The sequence below is a fragment of the Mustela nivalis genome (genome assembly GCF_964662115.1).
Source record: "Mustela nivalis genome assembly, chromosome: 6".
NCBI lineage: Eukaryota > Metazoa > Chordata > Mammalia > Carnivora > Mustelidae > Mustela > Mustela nivalis.
The window spans coordinates 18,129,934-18,151,680 of record NC_139025.1 but is presented as its reverse complement, the minus strand read 5'-3'; the positions used below and the strand labels follow the sequence as shown (position 1 = coordinate 18,151,680).

The 21,747-nt window shown below is 39.3% G+C and overlaps 1 protein-coding gene across 1 annotated transcript in view; it reads left to right on the top strand.

The window, feature by feature from the left end:
* SPTLC2 (serine palmitoyltransferase long chain base subunit 2) overlaps nt 1-21,747 on the top strand; it is a 114,425-nt gene that overhangs the window by 10,073 nt on the left and 82,605 nt on the right. Inside the window, exon 2 of the mRNA XM_082733672.1 lies at nt 18,748-18,942. Coding sequence (XP_082589798.1) covers nt 18,748-18,942 — 195 coding nt within the window. The remainder of the gene's footprint in view (nt 1-18,747; nt 18,943-21,747) is intronic.

Here is a 21,747-nt window from a genome sequence, read left to right as displayed (position 1 = left end):
CAGGCAGAGAGAGAGGAAGGGAAGCAGGCTCCCCGTCGAGCAGAGAGTCCGATGCGGGGCTCGATCCCAGGACCCCGGGACTATGACCTGAGCCGAAGGCAGAGGCTTTAACCCACTGAGCCACCCAGGTGCCCCTGTTTCTCTTTTTTTAAAGATTTCATTCGTTTGACAGAGCGAGAACACAAGTTAGGGGAGGGGCAGAGGAAGAGGGACAAGCAGACTCCCTGCTGAGCAGGGAGCCTGATGCCAGGCTCCATCCTGGGACCCTGAGATCATGACCTGAGCTGAAGTAGATGCTTAACCAACTGAGTCACCCAGGAGCCCCATAGTGTTTCTGTTTTAAAGTCAACATACTTTAGGTGCAGTTTTACGTGAAAATACTTGAGTTGGAAAAACATCATTCTTGCAAAACGTTAAACTAACACATTAAAGTATAAAGAAAATAAATATCTCCTGAAATTCTACAAGCCAGAGATAACCACTATATCATTTTGATGTATATCCTGCTAGACAAACACACACACACACACAATACATAAATATACAAATATATATATATATGTTTGTATATGTGTAATAGGCAGGGAGGGGGTGCAATTTTACATAAAATAAATTGCTTAATATCATTAATTTTTTTTTGCTTAGTATCATTAATACATCCTATCACCAATCAGTAAGACAAACATCATTCTTTTAAGGGGTATATAAATTCCATAATATGAATCTATAGTGTAATTGTTTAATGAATCCCTGTGCATGATGTGTAGACTTTTTCCCCCATATTTTCAATATGTGAACATTTTATATATCTCACACTTTTGATTTTTTCATAAGGATAAATGCCTAGAAATAGTGTCACTCAGAAAGTATATGTGTATATAAATGTGTGTATATATATTATTCTGATCAGAATCCGAATATCATTTTTAAGTGAATTTAAAGGAAGCTTTAGAGATATTTTTTAAAGTTTTCTGATTTCTAAAGTGTAATTGACAACAATTTAAGTGATCCAAACCTCATCTTTAAATGAATTAAACTAGTATCTCAAAATATAATGTAACACAGAATCATCTTAGGTTCCTAAAATCCTTTGGTGAAAATATGGTTCAAATGTCACTTTCCTCAAATTGATCTTTAAGTCAGGGCAGTTCCAGTGTAGAGTCCTACTCTCTAAATGTTTTGGGTTTTCTCTTTCTCTCTTTCTCTCCTTCACTCTCTTTTTCATTCTTTCTTTCCTGACAAATTGCTTCTAAAATTCATGTGCAAAAGCAAAGTACCAGAAAGAGCCAAGGCAGTTAGGAAGAGAAATTAGGTAGGAGAAATCACCTTTATTAGATAATAAGACGTAGCATAAAGCTATAATGAAAGTGGCAGTTTCTATTCCAGAAGGAGCACCCGTGAATACGGAGTTTGATAGATAATGGTGGTGGCATTTCACATCAGTGGGGGATGTATTAATGCAGAGACAGGTGGTTTTCTATATGGAAAAAGAAGGGGAAAAAAAGATGGAAAAAGAAAAATTTTTTTCTATATGAAAAAAGAAGAGGGAAAAAAACATATCCCAACCTCACACCGGTCTATAAAGTCAATGCCAGGTTTTTAGATACTCAAATGTGAAAATAAAAATAAATATAAAACTCAGTATTTAGGAAAAAATATTTATGACCTTAGAGTATAGAGTGATTTTCCTAAAAACACCAAAGCACAGATTATAAAGGTTGATAGATTTGACTGTATAAAACTTTTGCATGCAATAGCATCAAAAAGAAAATGCTTAGGAAAAAAATTAACAAATAGTACAAGACTTGCACACTGGAACCCACAAAACATTTTGAAAGAAATTTAAGAGGATCTAAGTAAATGCAAAGACATCCAATGTTCTAGAATTGAAAGCCTGGTGGTAGGTTTTAAGGAAGGCATGGAGCACTGGGTGTGATGCATAAACAATGACTCTTGGAACACTGAAAAAATAACATTAAAAAAAAAAAAAAGAAAGACTTGGGGCGCATGGGTGGCTCAATGGATTAAAGCCTCTGCCTTCCGCTCAGGTCATGATCTCAAGGTTCTGGGATCCAGCCCCGCATTGGGCTGTCTGCTCAGCAGGGAGCTTGCTTCCTCCTCTCACTCTGCCTGCCTCTCTGCCTACTTGTGATCTCTGTCAAATAAATAAATAAAATCTTAAAAAAAAAAAGACTTAACTATTGGGGTGCCTGGCTGACCCAGAGCATGGGACTCCTGATCTTGAAGTCGTGAGTTCAAGCACCATACTTGACGATAAGGCTTACTTAAAAAGAGAGACTTAAAATTGTTAAGATGGAAATACTCTATGAATTCAATGCAACCCCTGTCAGAATCCCAGCTGACTCTTTTGGAGACATTGACAAACTGATCCTAAAATTTATATGGAAATAAAAGAGACCCAGGAGAGACAAAGTGTTGAAAGTGTTGAAGAAATAAGCTGGAGGACTCACCCTTCCTGATTTCAGAACTCCCCATAAAGCCATAGTAATCAAGATAGTATGGTACTGCCATAAAGATATACCTAGAGATCAATGGACTATAATTGAGAGTCCAGAAATAAACCCTTAATTTATGGTCAGTTGATTTTTCTGTAAGTGTAACGAGACAGTTCAGGGGGCGAAGGATGGCCTTTTCAACTAATAGTGTGGGGATAACTGGATATCTACATGCAAAAAAACTAATTTGGATGTCTACCTCATACCATATACAAAAAAATTAACTCAAAATTGACCAAAGACCTAAATGTAAGAGTTAAGAACTGTCAGATTTTTAGGAAAACAGATAGGTATAAATCTTTGTGAATTTTGATTAGGCAGTGGATTTTTAGATATGACTCTAAAGGTATAAGCAGCCTTGGAGTAGGTCAAATTGATCTTTTTTTTTTTTTTTTTGTATTTATCCACTTTTTTTTTTTTAATTTTTAATTTTTTATATACATATATTTTTATCCCCAGGGGTACAGGTCTGTGAATCACCAGGTTTACACACTTCACAGCACTCACCAAAGCACATACCCTCCCCAATGTCCATAATCCAACCCCCCTCTCCCAAACCCCCTCCCCCAGCAACCCTCAGTTTGTTTTGTGAGATTAAGAGTCACTTATGGTTTGTCTCCCTCCCAATCCCATCTTGTTTCATTTATTCTTCTTCTACCCACTTAAGCCTCCATGTTGCATCACCACTTCCTCATATCAGGGAGATCATATGATAGTTGTCTTTCTCTGCTTGACTTATTTCGCTAAGCATGATACGCTCTAGTTCCATCCATGTTGTTGCAAATGGCAAGATTTCATTTCTTTTGATGGCTGCATAGTATTCCATTGTGTATATATACCACATCTTCTTGATCCATTCATCTGTTGATGGACATCTAGGTTCTTTCCATAGTTTGGCTATTGTGGACATAGCTGCTATAAACATTCGGGTGCACGTGCCCCTTTGGATCACTACATTTGTATCTTTAGGGTAAATACCCAATAGTGCAATTGCTGGGTCATAGGGCAGTTCTATTTTCAACATTTTGAGGAACCTCCATGCTGTTTTCCAGAGTGGCTGCACCAGCTTGCATTCCCACCAACAGTGTAGGAGGGTTCCCCTTTCTCCGCATCCTCGCCAGCATCTGTCATTTCCTGACTTGTTGATTTTAGCCATTCTGACTGGTGTGAGGTGATATCTCATTGTGGTTTTGATTTGTATTTCCCTGATGCCGAGTGATATGGAGCACTTTTTCATGTGTCTGTTGGCCATCTGGATGTCTTCTTTGCAGAAATGTCTGTTCATGTCCTCTGCCCATTTCTTGATTGGATTATTTGTTCTTTGGGTGTTGAGTTTGCTAAGTTCTTTATAGATTCTGGACACTAGTCCTTTATCTGATATGTCGTTTGCAAATATCTTCTCCCATTCTGTCAGTTGTCTTTTGATTTTGTTAACTGTTTCCTTTGCTGTGCAAAAGCTTTTGATCTTGATGAAATCCCAATAGTTCATTTTTTCCCTTGCTTCCCTTGCCTTTTGCGTTGTTCCTAGGAAGATGTTGCTGCGGCAGAGGTCGAAGAGGTTGCTGCCTGTGTTCTCCTCAAGGATTTTGATGGATTCCTTTCGCACATTGAGGTCCTTCATCCATTTTGAGTCTATTTTTGTGTGTGGTGTAAGGAAATGGTCCAATTTCATTTTTCTGCATGTGGCTGTCCAATTTTCCCAGCACCATTTATTGAAGAGGCTGTCTTTTTTCCATTGGACATTCTTTCCTGCTTTGTCGAAGATGAGTTGATCATAGATTTGAGGGTCTATTTCTGGGCTCTCTATTCTGTTCCATTGATCTATGTGTCTGTTTTTGTGCCAGTACCATGCTGTCTTGATGATGACAGCTTTGTAATAGAGCTTGAAGTCCGGAATTGTGATGCCACCAACGTTGGCTTTCTTTTTCAATATCCCTTTGGCTATTCGAGGTCTTTTCTGGTTCCATATAAATTTTAGCATTATTTGTTCCATTTCTTTGAAAAAGATGGATGGTACTTTGATAGGAATTGCATTAAATGTGTAGATTGCTTTAGGTAGCATAGACATTTTCACAATATTTATTCTTCCAATCCAGGAGTAGGTCAAATTGATCTTTAAGTGAGGGCAGTTCCTGAACCTTTGTAATTTTTTGTTATTTCTAACATTTGGTATTTCTAAGGACACCATCAAGAGAATGAAAAGATAATCCATAGTATGGGAGAAAATATTTGAAATCCTATAGTAGATAAGGGACTTATTATCTAGAATATTTAATGTACACTTACAACTCAACAATAAGAAGACAACTCAATTTTCAAACAGACAAAGGATTTGAATAGATAGTTTCTCTGAAGAAGATGTACAGATGGCTAATAACCCCATGGAAAGATGCTCTGTGTCAGTCAATTAGGGAAATGCAAATCAAAACCATAGTGAAATACCACTTCATACACACTGGGATAGTTAAGATAAAAAGCCATTAACAAGGGGCGCCAGGGTCGCTCAGTGGGTTAAAGCCTCTGCCTTCAGCTCAGGTTATGATCCCAGGGTCCTGGGATGGAGCCCCACATAGGGCTCTCTGCTCATCAGGGAGCTTGCTTCTTTCTCTCTCTCTGTCTCTCTGCCTACTTGTGATCTCTGTATGTCAAATAAATAAATAAAATCTTTAAAAAAAAAAAGCCATTAACAAGTGTTGGTGGGGATGTGGAAAAATTGGAACGCTTATACATTGCTGGTGGGATCGTATAGCCACTTTGGAAAACAGTTCCTAAAGTGTTAAACATAAACTTACCATATGATTCACCATTTCTACTCCCTGGAAAAATGAGACATATGTACACACAAAAACTTGTACGTGAATGCTCATAGGAACATTATTCCTACTAGTCAAAAGGTGGAAACAAGCCAAATATCCATAAATTGATGAACAGATAAAATATAATCAATGGATTATACTGTGGATTATACTATACAGTGGAATATTCTTCAGCAATAAAAAGGAATAAAGAACTGATACATGTCACAACATGGATGAAAGAAACATTATGTGTAGTGTAACAAGCCAGACATAAAGGCTCTGTATTGCATGATTCCCCTAGCATGAAATGTTAGGATAGGTAAATCCATAAAGACAGAAAGTTGACTAGGAGTTTGCCAGGGCCAGGGGTGGAGTTTATTTTTGGGGTGATGAAAATGTTTTAAAGTTAAGTTGTGGTGATGGTTGTACTACTGTGTGAATATAATAAAAACCATTGAACTGTACACTTGGAAAGAACGAATTTAATGACATTTTAAATCTATTCCAATAAAATATGACATCATAAACAAAGGGACACCAAAAGTGAAAAAACAAGCCATGGCCTGGGAGGAGACATTTTTTTAGCATATCACTGAGAAAGGGTTAGTATCCGGATCAGAAAGCCTTATAAATTAGGGAGAAACAAGCTTGCACTCCAGGATAAAAATGGGCGAAAGAAGAACTGTCAGTTCATAGGAAAGAAGGAACTTGATTAGAAAATACGTGAATATGCCCATCCTCACTTTGTTCAAGTTACTATAAATTAAAATGGTTAAGTAACTGTTTTCATCTGTAGCTTTTGAAAGCTGTAAAGATACGATCATATTAAAGGTTGACAATCTGATGTTGCAAAGGGAACTGTATACAGGTGCTTTTAGCACAAATTGGTACAATTGCCTTGGAGAACAATTTGCAATTTCTACAAAAGTTGAAATACACTTTCCTAATGACTACCCTATGCAGTTTGTCTGTGGGTATATACAGCAGCTGAGGTTTTCAAACATTTTTGTTCCGGCTTAAACTAAGAAAGAACATCTTTTTTTTTTTTTTTTTTTTTTAAGATTTTATTTATTTATTCGACAGAGAGAAAGTAATCACAAGTAGGCAGAGAGGCAGGCAGAGACAGAGGGAGAAGCAGGTTTCCTGCTGAGCAGAGAGCCTGTTGTGGGGCTCGATCCTGGACCCTGAGACCATGACCTGAGTCGAAGGCAGAGGCTTAACCTGCTGAGCCGCCCAGAAACATTTTTATATCAAACTTATGTACATGTAATATGTGAGGTATTAGGGCTTAGGGTTTCAACACATTACTTTTGGGAGGATCAATTCAACCTGTGTCACATGGTTTTCGGAAGAAATTCTGCTCATGGCACAAGGAGACGTGTTTAAGAAAGTTTACTGTAAAAACATAAGAACAAAAAGTTGGAAGTAATCTAGCTTTTCATCAGTAGGAGCATGACTTATCCACCCTTCCCCACCCCCACAACAAACAAAAAAAAACCAGTATGGCATATTGTTACAATGAATATAGCACTGAAAAGATTAATCTAGATCTGTATTATACACATGGGCAAATCTCAGACACATATTGTTAAACAAAAGTTGCAGAAAGATACATACAGTGTGATATGTATATAAGGATTAAAAACATGCAGGGCAATACTGTATTGTTTATGGCTATGTATTTATGTAAGAAAGGTATTATTTTGGCAGTGCCTGGGTGGCTCAGTCGTTAAGTGTCTGCCTTCGGCTCAGGTCATGATCCCAGAGTCCTGGGTTTGAGCCCTGCATCGGCTCCCTGCTCCACAGGGAGCCAGCTTCTCCCTCTCCTGCTCCTTGTGTTCCTCTCTCACGGTCTCTCTCTCTCTGTCAAATAAATTAAAAAATAAATAAAATCTTTAACAAAAGATATTTATTTTTAAAAAGGTGATAAACACCAAATTAAGGGTAGCTTTTATACTTTTGGGGGAAAAGGGTTAAAATAGCACTTCTCTAGGACAAACTTCTTAAAAGAATTGGGGAACTGCTTTAACATGAATCAAAGCATGACGCTCTCCAGAGAGCTTCTTATCACTGACAACAAAAGACGGTTTCTGCTGGTTTACAAGGCTCTGTATCATTGGCTCTCGAACATGTCCTCCCAGGTCACTGCCCTCCAGCCAGGTGGGCCTCTGCCCTTCCCCGAACACATGGAGTGCACCTGCCCCAGGGCTTGTGTCTTCACGTTAGCTCCGCCTGGAAAACTTCTCCTTAGTTTTCTTCCCACCTCCGTGTAGATTTTGCCTACCCCTTACTTCTTTTGGAGAGGTTATCCTTCGCCACCTCTTGCCATGATTTTTTTTTCCCCCTTGTTATAGAATTTACAAACTGCCGGGTATTTTGTTGGTATATCTGCATTGTATAAATACCAATAAATATTGGTATATATTGGTATATCTGCTTGATTATTTATTGTCTGCTTCTCCCACTGGAGTGTATGGCACTGTATTCTAGCTCTCAGATCATGCTTAGCTCGTTGTAGAGGCTTAGTAAGTATCCGCGGAATAAGTGAAAGAATGAAATCAATGATAACTTGAATGTTTTATTTAGTGGGAAAAAATAAGATCCAAAGCCTATAAGCTAATTGTTAAGTTTTGATAAAACTATGTGTTGCGTAGATTTTTATCTATTTGTTTTAGTTACAATATGCTATTTCATATGTACTTGCTGGCTGGTAAAAAAACACTTTCCCCAAATCACATAAACATCCGCAAGAAACAGGTTGTGATACATGTGCCATTAAAGACCCCCAGAGCGCAGTTGTTAGTGTTTTGGGCTTGCAGGTGGTTCAAGTCAGCAGGGGCTTACTGAGCAGTCCTGGTAGTGGTGACAGCTTGTGAGGAGGAATAAGAACAGGCTGGTGATGGTCCAGTGGTCCAGAAATGGCACAGACCCACTCTACTTTATCGCCTTTCTGTTAGTTCTTCCTAAGGAGCAGCGTGGCCAGTAGTGCAACTTCTGTAACTCCCATTCCCATTGTCTTATGAGAGGTCGAAGCTGTGAGTTGATGCTGAGTGCTTCCCTTAGAGAAGGGGAAACCTGTCAGCCTGATTTTCTGCCATTTCTCCCTTTCTCACCTTGATTTGAAATGCCGTGAGGCTGGGCTGAGAAACCTGGTCTGCGATCACCAATGGGACTGTAAAAGAGCTACCTGTCAGAAAGCTGCCGTACTTGCTAAAGGACAGTATCTTCATCACCTCCTGTACAGGCTGGGCTTGTATATGGAGGCAAAGGAAGCAGGTTATTTCTAGGACAGCAAAATTAGTGTTCTGATTTCCTAAAAACAGACATTTTCTTAACAGAGGAAGCTCATATAACTACTTACCTCAGTCCAAGTATAGCTAGTCATATGGACGGCAAAATTAGCTAATTCTATATGAAGAGCAAAAAGGAGCACAAAGGGTGAGTTTAAAGTGAAAGTCTAATATTAATGATGATTTTAAAATGATCAGACTAAGTTGTAGTATTTCTGAAATCATTGAAGAAAAACTGGATCCATAGAAAATCTCAGAAATATGACTAAGAAATGGCAGTAAGTGGAAAATGTAAAGACTTGGATTCTAATCCCAACTTTGAGTTGAGTTTTCTTATGACTAGACAGATTGCTTAATCTTCTGTTTTTGGTGTTGTCATTTAGTCATGTGAAGAGGAAGAGTGAGAATCACTTGTAAAAGAAATGCTTTTCACTTTGTATTTTTTATCCTGCATATTTAAATGTAAATCCCTTTTGACAATATTCTTTCAGATAGTTTCCTTATTCTTTTTTATCTCAAAAACCATGCTGTTCTTTGCATCCTTTGGTGGAAAAAAAACAACCTGAAGAATTTGTGAATACTAGGATTATCTCTTACTTTTTTATCTCCTTTTTTTTTTAAGATTTTATTGATTTATTTGACAGAGAGAGAGAGAGAGAGATCACAAGTAGGCAGAGCAGCAGGCAGAGAGAGAGGGGGAAGCAGGTTCCCCACTGAGCAGAGAGTCCCATGTGGAGCTGGATCCCAGGACTCTGAGATCATAACCTGAGCTGAAAAGGCAGAGGCTTAACTCAACTGAGCCTTTTTATCTCCTTTTTTTAAAAAAAGATTTTATTTTTCAGTAGTCTCTACACCCAGTGTGGGTCTCAAACTCACAACCTCGAGACCAAGACTCATGCACTCCACTGACATAGTCAGCCATGCACCCCAGAGTATCTCCTCTTTTTATTTTCCAGTACAGAGTACAATCCTTGACATACAGAAATGAAATATTTGTTGAAAAGAATGAGATGATTATGCTGATTTTGAGCTCCTTGGTAGAAAGGATGTCTGAGGCTGGGACCCACTGTGTGTTTGTTGCAGGCCCCTCCCTTTACTATGACTTGATCTGCTAAGCATTGTAAGATTGTGGTTGATTTCAAGTCACCTGTCTAGTCCAGCTCTCCAGCTTCTCTAGCACTTGGTAAGTGTCCTGTGCAGAAAACTGGCCTTGCATCTGGGGCTGTGCTAGAATTTAGTCTGTCACATCATCCTATAGAGCTGTCATAAGCTCCACTGGTTTTTCTTTTTCTTAGCAGATTTCTGCCTATGGCAAACCCAGTTATGATCATTCATGCTCACATTCTGCAAATACTACCAGGAGAGAAAATGACTAGCAATTTCAGCTCACTAAGGAAAGGTTCTTCCCTCTCTGGAATTTTAGTGTGTCTTGCCCTCTTTGGTTTGCATGGACCTACAGTTTAATAGTTTAAATAGTTTTAAAAACTATTTCTTGTCTTAAGTAATCTAGTTGTTCTGTGAAATTGATGGCTTGCCTCTACCTATTAATTTTAACCTAGAAGCATTTATTTTTCTATTTTTTTGGTTTTGTTGCTGTAAATATGACCTAAAAATAAAGTTGTTCACACAGTTTAGAGATGATTTCTCTCCAGAAAGTCTGAAGGTAGACTGGTCGCACTTGGTAGGTAGATTATGAGCTATCTTATCCTCTTTGTTGTTCCGTAATCTTTTAGGATGTTTTTATTCACATCTCAGTCTCAACCCATCTCCATTGCAAGCCACCGGGAGAGAGAAGTGGAAGGAGAGCAATTGCTGTTTTCAGGCTGTAATCCAGCTCTGGTACCTGTCCCTTCTGTTCATTTCCTCTTTGGCCAGAATTTCATCACGTGGCTACGCAGCCGACGGAGAGATCGGGAGATGTAGACTGTAAGCCCGGTGTCCGTGGACCCAGCTAAAACTGACGTTCTATTACTAAAGGGGATATAGGGAGGATGTCCATAGGGAGCCAGTTAGCCGTCTTTGTCATAGTATGTATGGTGTGAGGAGAAGCTCTAACGAGAGTTTTTTCCTAAACAGTCAATTTTCTTAAGCTCTTGTACTAAATAATCTATCATATCCCCTTTGGTTTATGATTTTTCAACCATGAAAGAGTCTTGTTTAATGGTTATGAGCATGTTCTCTGTAGTTAGGCAAAGTTAGCAGACAGATATTGTCTGAATTTCCACACTCTGAATATATATTTCCAGAAGTGTCCTCTTTTTTCCATAGGCAACTTCTGAAAAGTAGGGAGTCCACATTTTTTCTTGTAGTCAGGATAAATTTCCTACTTCTGGTCAATTAGTATCTTCTGTGGAGTAGGCTGAAAAGTGCTTCTAAAGCTCGCTGGATAACAAACGTGTTTTGGCATTTTGATCTGTGGTTTTCTGTTGCCCTTTTAAAAAATACTAGTTCAGATTTTTTGTTTTCTTTTTTTGGTCTGTCTTCATGTGTATTAATGGGAACCTGGAAACAGTTTAGTTAGAGCAAGCAATGAGAATCCTTTGTCCTTCAATACCATGTAATTTTTTTCAGTTGATAGCAACAGAAACTGACCCTATCTAAACCAAAAGGTGATTTATTGCAAGAATGATAGGCATGCAAAAAATAAACAAAAGGAGGGAGTAGTTGGGTAGAACTGACGAATAATTCAGAAAAGTCAGACAGGAAATAGCACAGCACCCGGGACTTCAGTAGCAGGAGTTTACAGACCTTTTCTTGAGGATGTTGGAGGTTTAGTGCCCTTCACTCTCTTAACCTATTGAAATCTAAATCCCGTGAGAGAGGGTTGTTAGGTTCATTTTGGCATAGGTGCTTACCCCCATGCCAGTCAGAGACCATCCGCAGAGAAGCGAAAGTGATGTGAACCATGTAGTCCCTCAGGTGCTGTCCACTCCAGAACTACATGGAGGGCATGGAGTTACAGAACAGGTCAGAGGCGGAAGAATGTTCGGACCCAGGAGCAGAATCTGGCAGAGCTGCCCTGGTACTCCCATCTCCGGACCGCGGCATCCCCTGTTGCACCACGATGCTTATCTGGAGGTCGGAAGGTGCTCCAGAGGAGATGTAGTGGCAGGGGAGAGCGGTGATTCCGGGGCACAGCCTTGCTGCCCAAGTGCACGGGGTGCCACTGAGCTGAAAACGTGCCAGGGCGTGTACACGTGGCTGTCTCCGTTTCTGAGTTTTCAAAGAGGAAAATCACATAATGTCAAAACACGTTTGTTTCCCAGCGAGCTTTGGAAGCACTTCCAGCCAATCCGCAGAAGATACTTACTGACCAAAAGTAGGGAATTCATCCCAATTGCAAGAAAAAATGTGGACTCCCTAATTTCAAAGGTTGCCTGTGGAAAACTGAGGACACTTCTGGAAATATGTGTTCAGAGTGTGAATCCTCGTGTACCTGGTACAAAGTTCCAGACTATTGTCTTCAGCATGTATGGTATGCAGTAGGGAGAGGCTAGTACATTTCAGTAAAATTCCAAGGAAGGGCCATTTCAGCAGAACTAATTTTAAGGAACAACAGAACATACTACTGGAAGTGAATGGGGTTTGTTTAGCAGAAAAGGCATGGTGGCAGTCCTTTGATTGCCAAAGAATAACGGGTGTTCATATTGGATGTTAATTTTTTTTTTTAATGTTCCAAACTATCTGCCAGGTGGGTGGGTTCTGTCATACTGTTGTCACATTCAGCAGGAATATATCTATTTGTTCATATCAGAAGTGCATGCTTTTGTTTCCCACTATTTATTTCCCCATTTTTGCATCATAACATAGTTACCCTATGTTCTTTCATGGGATTCTCGAAACTTCTGCTTAGGATCATTCGTTATACATCAGTGTACAGTCTAATCAAACCTTACCTTTTTCTAGTTTCTCTGAAACTAGAGAGATAGAATGTAACACATGATCTAGGACTTTTTTTTTCTACGAAGACATTATTAGGACCATTGGCAAAATTTAAGTGAAGTCTATAGACTAGATATTAATTAGTATCTATTGGTTTCCTGATTTTGAAAATTGTTCTGTAGTTATGTAAGAGAATATCTTTGTTTTTAAGAGAGACACACTAATGTATAAACGTACATCATAACTGCACCTGCCTCAAATGGTTCAGGCAGAAAATTCTCCATCGTTCTCTCTCTGTGCACACACGATACCACACCACACAATTACTTTTTCCTGAACCAGTTGGGAGTAGGCTGTATACATTTTCTCCCTTTACCTTTGTGTTAGGCAGCTTGGGCTGCTCTAACGAAATACCACAGATGAGGTTGCTTAAAGAACAGATGTTTGTCACTGTTCAGGAAATCCAAGATCAGGTTGCTGGCAGACTGAGTTCTTGGTGAGGCATTCTTCCTGACCTGCAGATAGCTTTCTCATAGTGTGTTCATGGGGCCGTTCTTCAGTGGAGATCTCTGCCTTCCTTAGAAGGGCACTAATTACATTATGAGGCTAACCCTCATGAACTAATGTAACCCTCATTACCTCCCAAAGGCTCTATTTTGAAATGGCATCACGCTGGAGCTTCAATATATGAATGAGGTAGCAGAGGGGGAGACAAACATTCAGCTTGTAACGTTCTGCCCGTGATCCCTCTAAAATCACATTCCTGCCTGCAAGATACATTCGTTCTGTCCCAGCAACCTCAAGAGTCTTAACTCATTCCAGCATCAGCTTTAAGGTCCGTAGTCCAAATCATGTGATATGAGTGAAATGCGAAATACAACTTATCCTAAGACAGTTCCTCTCCAGCTGTGAGCTCTTGAAGCATGTAAGTTACGTGCTTCAAAAATACGGTGGTGGGACAGGCAGAGGATCGACATTCCCATTCCAAAAGAGAGAAATCAGAAGGAAGAAAGGGGTGATGGGTCCCAACCAAGTCCAAAATTTAGTAAGGCAAATTCCACGAGATCTTAAGGACCAAGAATAATCCTCTTTGGTTTGATTCTATGCCTTCTGGACCCATTGGGATTGGGGTCACTCACCTCTACCCCCTATGCTTCAGGCTTCCTTTCCGAGGCACTTACCTATTGATTCTATCTGAAGTGATGGTTGCCCCACCTTTGAAACTGAGAAGGGTACCCTGATGATCTTTAAACTGTCTTTGGAATTATTCTTTTCTTGTCTTGAAAATAGCACAATTTCTGGCTCTGTGGTCCAGTCCTGTAGGATCTAAGAATTCCTAATAGCCTGTAGCACATGGTTTCAAGCATCAGAGAGTTCCACAAAGCTTGTTATGAAATATGCCACAGTTGCCTGCTCTCTTCTCTTTTTTTCATCTCCTGTGTTTACTTCCGCATTTTAAAATGCTTATTTTACTGCCTCTTGACTTTTCACAGTGAACATTATTTATTATTGCTTTATTACCATTAGGAGATTTGCGCTCCTTATCTAGGGGAGGATTCTTGTTGGGAAGACTCTGGCAGGAAGTTTGGTGTGACTGGAAGGATAATTGGGATGTGGAGAGGGTCTCCGTGGCAGGGAGACCAGACAAGAAAAGGAGGGTATTGCAGTGGTTCAACGAAGAAAGAGACACTGAGGGTTTTTTTGTTTGTTTGTTTGTTTGTTTTTTAAACTGAGGATAACATGCATTCAGGTAAGTGCGTAAAATATATCCTGCTCCATGACTTTTTACCCATGTGTGTACAGTGTCTCCAGTACCTCTCTTCAGATGTAGAACATTTCCAGCCTCCTTGAAATTCCCTGGTGTCCCACAAGAAGGTCTTGAACTAAGGCACAAAAATTCATTACTGGTTCTAGAATGAAGTCTGAAAATGAGGTGGAGCTAAAGATGACTCCAAACTTGGGAGACTGGGTGGACTGGGTGGTGATGCTACCGGCCGGCCGGGTGGCTGATAGAGGAGGATAATCTGATTTCAGTTGAGGGAGGAGTGAAGATGGTGAGAGAAGTTCAGCTTTAGACTGTTGAGTTGGGATGTCCAAGCGGAACTTACAGGTGGCAGGTGGAAATGTACATTTGGAGTTCTGGGGAAAATTTGGAATTGACATGGAGATTTGTGCATACTCACCAACGTTTACAGTCTGTTTGAGATCTAGCAGGTAGATGAGAATTCTCTGGAGAGGCTGTAGATAGAGACCTAAGGTTATCATGAGAGGCATATGTTGCTTTTATTAACTCTGTTTTAGCCCAAAAGTGAATAAAATCAGTGAGAAAATTGTTTAAACATTTTTTAAATAACTTTTTTAAAAGATCTATTTATTTATTTGAGAGAAAGAGAGAGAGCATTAGAGGGAAGAAGGTCAGAGGGAGAAGCAGACTCCCCATGGAGCTGGAAGCCATGACCCGAGCTGAAGGCAGTTGTTGAACCAACTGAGCCACCCGGGCGCCCTCAGTTTAAACATTTCTTATGAAAATTCAGTAATGTATACTCTGTTAAAATGAAAAATCAGATTGGTTCAGAGGTTTTTAAATAGGAAGTAGGCGTTCTGCCTCTATCACACTCCCCACTCCAATTTGTGTGTCTCTTTCCAGGTGATTTTAGTGCATGTATATTGTTTATGGTTTATCTTGATTATACCTTTCCATTACTGCTTTGGTTAAGAGTCTTTTTTCAGCTGTTTAATGAGTATAATTGATGGCCTTCAGGCATGTGAACAAAATGGGTTATTGGTTTGTTTGGTTTTTTTCCCCTCTCCTCTTCTTGTAATGTATTTTATGATAATGTGCTTATGATTTTGACCGAAAAACAATTTCTTCTTTGGTCTTTTTTTCTTTTGCATTTTATTGAAAAAAATATGTTACTTTTCAAGCAAACACATCTTGGTTGTCTTTGGAGTCCTTAAATCTCCCTTGATTAATAATACTAGCATTGTTAAACTCTTACCTGTTTAATGTGAGCAGACTGGCAACTTTTTTTTAAAACCCCTGGAGGGAGTAATAAGCTAATTTTTTTTTTTTATTGTCTTGTTGACAGTATAATTCTCGTTAGAATGAATGAAAGGCCTCTTGAGAGCCCTCTTGCTTAGTGAATCCAGAATATAAAATACCCTGGAAGAGTTTATAGCCCATGTTTTGTTCAGTGTGAATTTGACCTGCAATGTAGTTGAGACTAAGGTATTAGATGTGGGATCTGGAAAGGTCCTAATACGAATTGTGTAATTACTGTAACTTGTTTAAAGCCCTCTGGTACTTACTGTTGAAAGAGCAAAAAGCATAATGTGTATTTTCATTCATTCAACAAATGCTTATTGAGTTCCTGTAAGGTGCCACTTTCTCTAATACCGATAGTACTAAAAGGAACCATTGCTGAGTGCTTACTGTTTGTTAGCACTTAATACATACTCTCCTGAGTGTGATGTGCCATAATGAGCAAAATAAGCCTGGTGCTTTCCCTTATGGAACATGATACATGTGTAAGATGGTGGTAATACTACCTTTTTTCCCCTGTTTTTATTTAAATTCAATTAGCCGGCGTATAGTACATCATTAGTTTCAGATGTAGTAATACTACTGTATTTCAGTCATGTCAAAAATAAAATTTGGCATCAGTAATTGAAGAGCAGGTGATTTTTTTCTCTAATTTCTAAGATTCTGTCAACTTTCAGAGGTTTGCATATCACTTGGCCTGTACATTCTCACCCTGAATGATCAGAGTGAACTGTGTTTTGACTGACTGTTTTCTAAAAGTTATTTAATAGCTGAATCTCAGTTCCTTAAAATGCAGTTAATTTAAAGTAGCACTGTGATAGAATCACAGTATGTAAAAGCAAACTCATGATTTAACTTCCTTCTTCCTAGACAGTCCAGCCAACTGCATGAATGTACATGGTGGTGCTGGTTTGGGTGTGTCTCAGATCAAGGCGATATCTTTTAAAGAGATCCACCCACAGCATTCCTGACAGACAATCTGTCAAACATTTGTTAGAGACTTAGGAGCTCTGAAAATTGCCTTACTTTTTACTAGTATGTTCTATTGAGAGAAAACAGTTCCAGAGATAAGGAGAGTTGGGTCCTGGTATTAAATACAGTGTTCTTTTATATATTTTTTTTTCTTTTAAGATTTTATTTATTTGTCAGAGAGTACAAGCAGGGGGAGCAGCAGGCAGAGGGAGAAGCAGGGTCCCTCCTGAGCAAGGAGCCTGACAGGGGACTTGATCCCAGGACTCTGGGATCACGACCTGAGCTGAAGGTAGATGATTAACTGCCTGAGCCACCCAGGTGTTCCTAGATACAGTTTTTTAAAGAGATAATCAGAATATTATTTTGGGGGGCACATGGGTGACTCAGTGGGTTAAAGCCTCTGCCTTCAGCTCAAGTCATGACCTCCAGGGTCCTGGGATCCAGCCCTGCATTGGGCTCTCTGCTCAGCGGGGAGCCTGCTTCCCTCTCTTTCTCTGCCTGCCTCTCTGCCTACTTGTGATCTCTGTCCATCAAATAAATAAATAAAGCCTTTAAAAAAAAGAATATTATTTTTGTTGTGTCTTAAGTATTTTTGATTTGCTTTGTCCAGCTTAATAACTTATTTATATGCTGTATTAATTTTTAAACAATCTCTTCAGTTATTGGCTTGCTTCTAGCTATTCTGTTCTAAATACATTGCAACCTTGTTCCTGCATAAAAGTTTAAGTAGTAAACATTGACACAGACTTCCACCTCTTTGAGGAAGAGATTGATGAAGATGCATATCAGTTTTACATATGGTTTTCCGAAGTTCTTTAGGCCATGCAACTGAAGCAGTGCCATCAGATTCCAAGTATCATGCCTTTCTGAAAGGCCTTTCCCTTGTCTAGAACAACTGTTTCTTTTCCAGCTGTTCTAACTTGCAGCATACAGGTAGCTTTCCCAAAAGAATATTATTGGGATATAATATTCTAAAATATATTTAATCCTTGGATCAAGTTGCCTGAGAGGCCAAGAAAGAATCTTTTATTCTTTCATAAAAATAGGGGTTTTTCGTAACTCTAGCACAGTGTGCAGTTGAAAATATGTTCCTGTTGAATAGTGAATGAGCATCCTTACTGCAGTTGGCTATTTCAAACTTAAGGTTAAAGTTAACACACAGACGTCTCTGATGAGATTTTTCCATAAAAGATTTCCATTAAGATTGGCCAAAGTGTAAAAAGCTTTGAGCTCTGAGATCAAAAGTGCAAGAGCTTGGTATCTGTATTAAAATTCAAGTATCCCAAAGGATGAAACCAGGGATAATCTTAAAGTGGAAATGGATACTTTGGTCAAGCTGAAGGGGGACAGAAACTTTTTTTTTTTTTTTAAGATTCTACTTATTTATTTGACAGAGAGAGAGAGAGAGGAGAGAGATCACAAGTAGAGACAAAGAGACAGGCAGAGAGAGAGGGGGAAGCAGGCTCCCCATTGAGAAGGGAGCCCGACACTCAACTGGATCCCAGGACCCTGAGATTGTGACCTGAGTGGAAGGCAGAGGCTTAACCCAGTGAGCCCCCAAATCCCCCAGTTATTGATTGTTCTTAACTGTTTTTCCCCTTGTGTTGCATTCCACTTTCTACTTCTGTACAGCACTAGATACTCTTATATAAGCATTTTTCTTTTGTGCATACTTTATTTGCATTACCTCAACAAAAGCTGTTAATAAACCGTGGGTTTTTACAGGGGCCTAGTGCTGGCCCTTATTTGGAATACAACAGCTGGTGGCTTTAAGACTTATTGAGCAGGGGGAAAAAAAGACTGTATAGCAGGAAAACATAAATATTTTAGTTTGCTTTGGGACTGATTTACTTTGAATACTTCATTTGTAAGCTAAAATGCTATTTTTCAGGATAGGCTTTTTCTTTGTTGATTCATTTTTTTATCTGCTTTATTAGAACAAAGGAAATTATACACGATCCAACCAGAGTATTTTAAGATCTAGTTAAAAAATCAAATAATGATAGAAATGAGTGTTAAGCATTGTTCTTAGGCAGTTACTTCTCTGTTTTATTTTTTCTTTGCTGTTTATCTAAAGTATATATAACATATAATATTTTTGTTGAAAAAAATTATGCCCTGCTAGGTCTTACTGGATTTTTTGACTATTAGAGAATTCTGAAGTTATGCACATCTGTAAGGAATTAGATTTTAGGTGGTAATCTTTTTCTTGGGATCGAAATAAATGTCTTTAATCTCTGTTTTAGATCCATCATGTTACACAAAATGGAGGACTTTACAAAAGACCATTTAATGAAGCTTTTGAAGAAACACCAATGCTGGTTGCTGTGCTTACTTATGTGGGATATGGTGTACTCACTCTCTTTGGATATCTTCGAGATTTCTTGAGGCATTGGAGAATTGAAAAGTGTCATCATGCAACAGAAAGAAAAGAACAACAGGTAATTGTTAAAAGTCTTTGTATGGAAACCTTTTATAGACATCCTAGTATTCTCGCTCATTTTTTTCTTTAGAAATTTTGATACATGTGGGGCACCTGGGTGGCTCAGTGGGTTAAGCCTCTACCATCTGCTCAAGTCATGGTCCTGGGGTCCTGGGATTGAGCCCCACTCTGGGCTCCCTCTCAGCAGGAGCCTGCTTCTCCCTCTCCCTCTGCTGCTCTCCCTGCTTGTGTGTGTGCTTTCTCTCTCTCTGTCAAATAAATAAATAAAATCTTTAAAAAAAAAAAACAAAACAGAAATTTGTATACACATTAAAATAAAAATATTCTACATGCAGTTAAATGAAAGTATTTCACAAAGAAAGTGGAAAACCAAGTTAAGGCATGGAGAAATCAAAGCATTTGACATATTTCTTTTTTTATTTTTTAAAGATTTATTTATTTGAGAGTACACGTGCGTACGTGCTGGTTGGGGAGGGGCAGAGGGAGAGAATCTCAAGCAGACTCCCTGCAGGGCATTGAGCAGGTTGCTGGGCTGGGCTCAACCCTGGACTCTGAGATCCTGACATGAGTGAAAACCAAGAGTTGGATGCTCAACCGACTGATCCACCTAGGCACTCCACATTTAACAGATCTAATTTAATGATCACAAGAATTGATTCCTGTTTGCTGAATGAGAAAGCTAAAATTCACAAGTTAAAAATTTAACATTTCCTGAGTTGCTTAGTGTCAGAGCTGGTACATAGACATGGGTCTGTAAAATGCCAGAAGCCATGTTCTTTATGTTGATGGTATTGTGCTGTATCCCAAGTTGTATCTCCAATCTTCTGAGAAGACAAAGAAGTTCTGGAGGACTCATGATGTGTTTTCTCATAGACACATTATACGTAGGTGTTTGGCTCACAGATAGCTCTTTTCCCCAAACAAGCCTAAAAACAGAATGTGGCTGAGCTACTCTGTTCACGGTTAAAAAAACAAAAAAGGCAATCTTGTTTTAGTAATTGTAAATAGAGATGATATTGATTGTCTCTCAGGGGAAGATCTCACTTCGCTTTCCTCCATATACTCCTTCACACCTCTAGAGTTCTGCACAGGCTACAGGTATTGCCTATTCTCAAAGATAAATAAAATTAGAGTGAAATGCCGGTTTTTCTAAAAACAAACTGTTTGTTCTTGGCATGTGAAGTATGGAGAGGTTGTCCTCTAGCCCAAAGAATATACTAGATTAGAGAAGGGCTTCCGAAGTTAGATTTTTTTGGTCATCATACCTCTCAATTTTTGTGGGTATTAGAAGAGAGAGGTAGATATGGTGGCAGCAAGGTCACCATTGAGATAGGAGCCATTAGATACTGGGAAGGGGTGGTGGTCCTGTGGGGAAGGGCAAGGGAGCATCTAGAAACATGGGGAAAGAAAGGATCAAAACCAGTCAGTATGGGGATTGAAGATTCTGGTCCTGGGAGAGCCCAGGAGCCAGGCTTTCTTTCCTCTCATTTCAGCCATTCTGCACCCTTCCTAGCTTCAGCACCACGAGCTGGTCCTCCTCCTCATTGCCCTGAAATGCCTACAGATTCATTTCATGAAAAAGGTATTTCTTGAATACCTAATGCAAGCAAAGCCCTGTATTCAGAGTTTGGTCCAGTAGGCCAAACTAGTTTTGATCATTGAAAACCAGAACACATTCTTAAATTTTTTGATTCTTCTTTTTTTCTGCCTCTGTACATCCCAGATAGACTTTAGGGCTAGAGTGCTTGGCCAGTATGTTGATTTTGTACGTGGCTCAGGTGGGGCCTGCTGGCTGTGGGTTATGTACTTACGGGCTTGTCCGGTATTTCAGTCACTTATTTACAGCCTGGTACCTTCCTATCAGACTGAGTTGTTGGTGGTTGTGACGAATGGGAGCTAAAGTTTTATTCCCATATTCAAAAAAACCCTTTACAGGGGCCTCTCCTACTGTGGGCACCCTGTAGAGATCTGCTAAGTAACATGCGAAGGTGGAGGTCAGGGGTGCTGACTGATGGGGAGAGTGGTCCTGGCTGAGGGAATGGAGTAGGCACAGGCATGAAGGATGTTTGGGAGAACCTGGAATGTGGATGTATGAGGGATTGGGTTGTGAATGTCAAGCGAACTTTGGTAGGCAGTGAGGAATCTGGGTGGTTTTTGAACAGGGGTATGACAGGAGAGTTTGCACAGCTGGTATTTTGTCAAAGTGTGATGAAGAATGAATGAAACAATGGAGTTGCATCCAGATTACTTTGTGAAAGAGTACTTGATGTTTGGAACTTGTCTCATGTGCCAGAGGGTGAATTGGCTCCTGAGTATTATGGTGGCCTGTGTATGCTTGACCTTGGTATTAAAGTATTAGAACACATAGATTTCATTCTTTGGTAGTTTCTGATTTTGTTGAGAAAACAAACTCTTCCAATCCAGCAGGTCTTTGTAAAGCCTTATACAGATAAGTAGTGTTTGAATTGTATGTAGATGTAGAACAAAAAAATAACTGAGTAGCATTGAGTTAATCAGGAAATAATTCTTGGAGGAAGAAGTAATAGGAGGAACTATGTGGGGCAGTGGGGGGGGACATTTGCAATTTGAAGGACTATGCTAATTTATTCAAATTCATTTCAATGGGATTTTCACAGTAGATAACATTAACAGTTAAACCAGCTGAATTCCGTCATTTTCTTACAAAAATTCAGCTTTTGGACGTAAGGAAGTTCATTCAGCCTTATGGTACAGCATGTTTGTTTTCTGATTCTGGATTAGATGTAGTGAGAGGGATATGCAAATTTTAAAGTGTTACACTAGA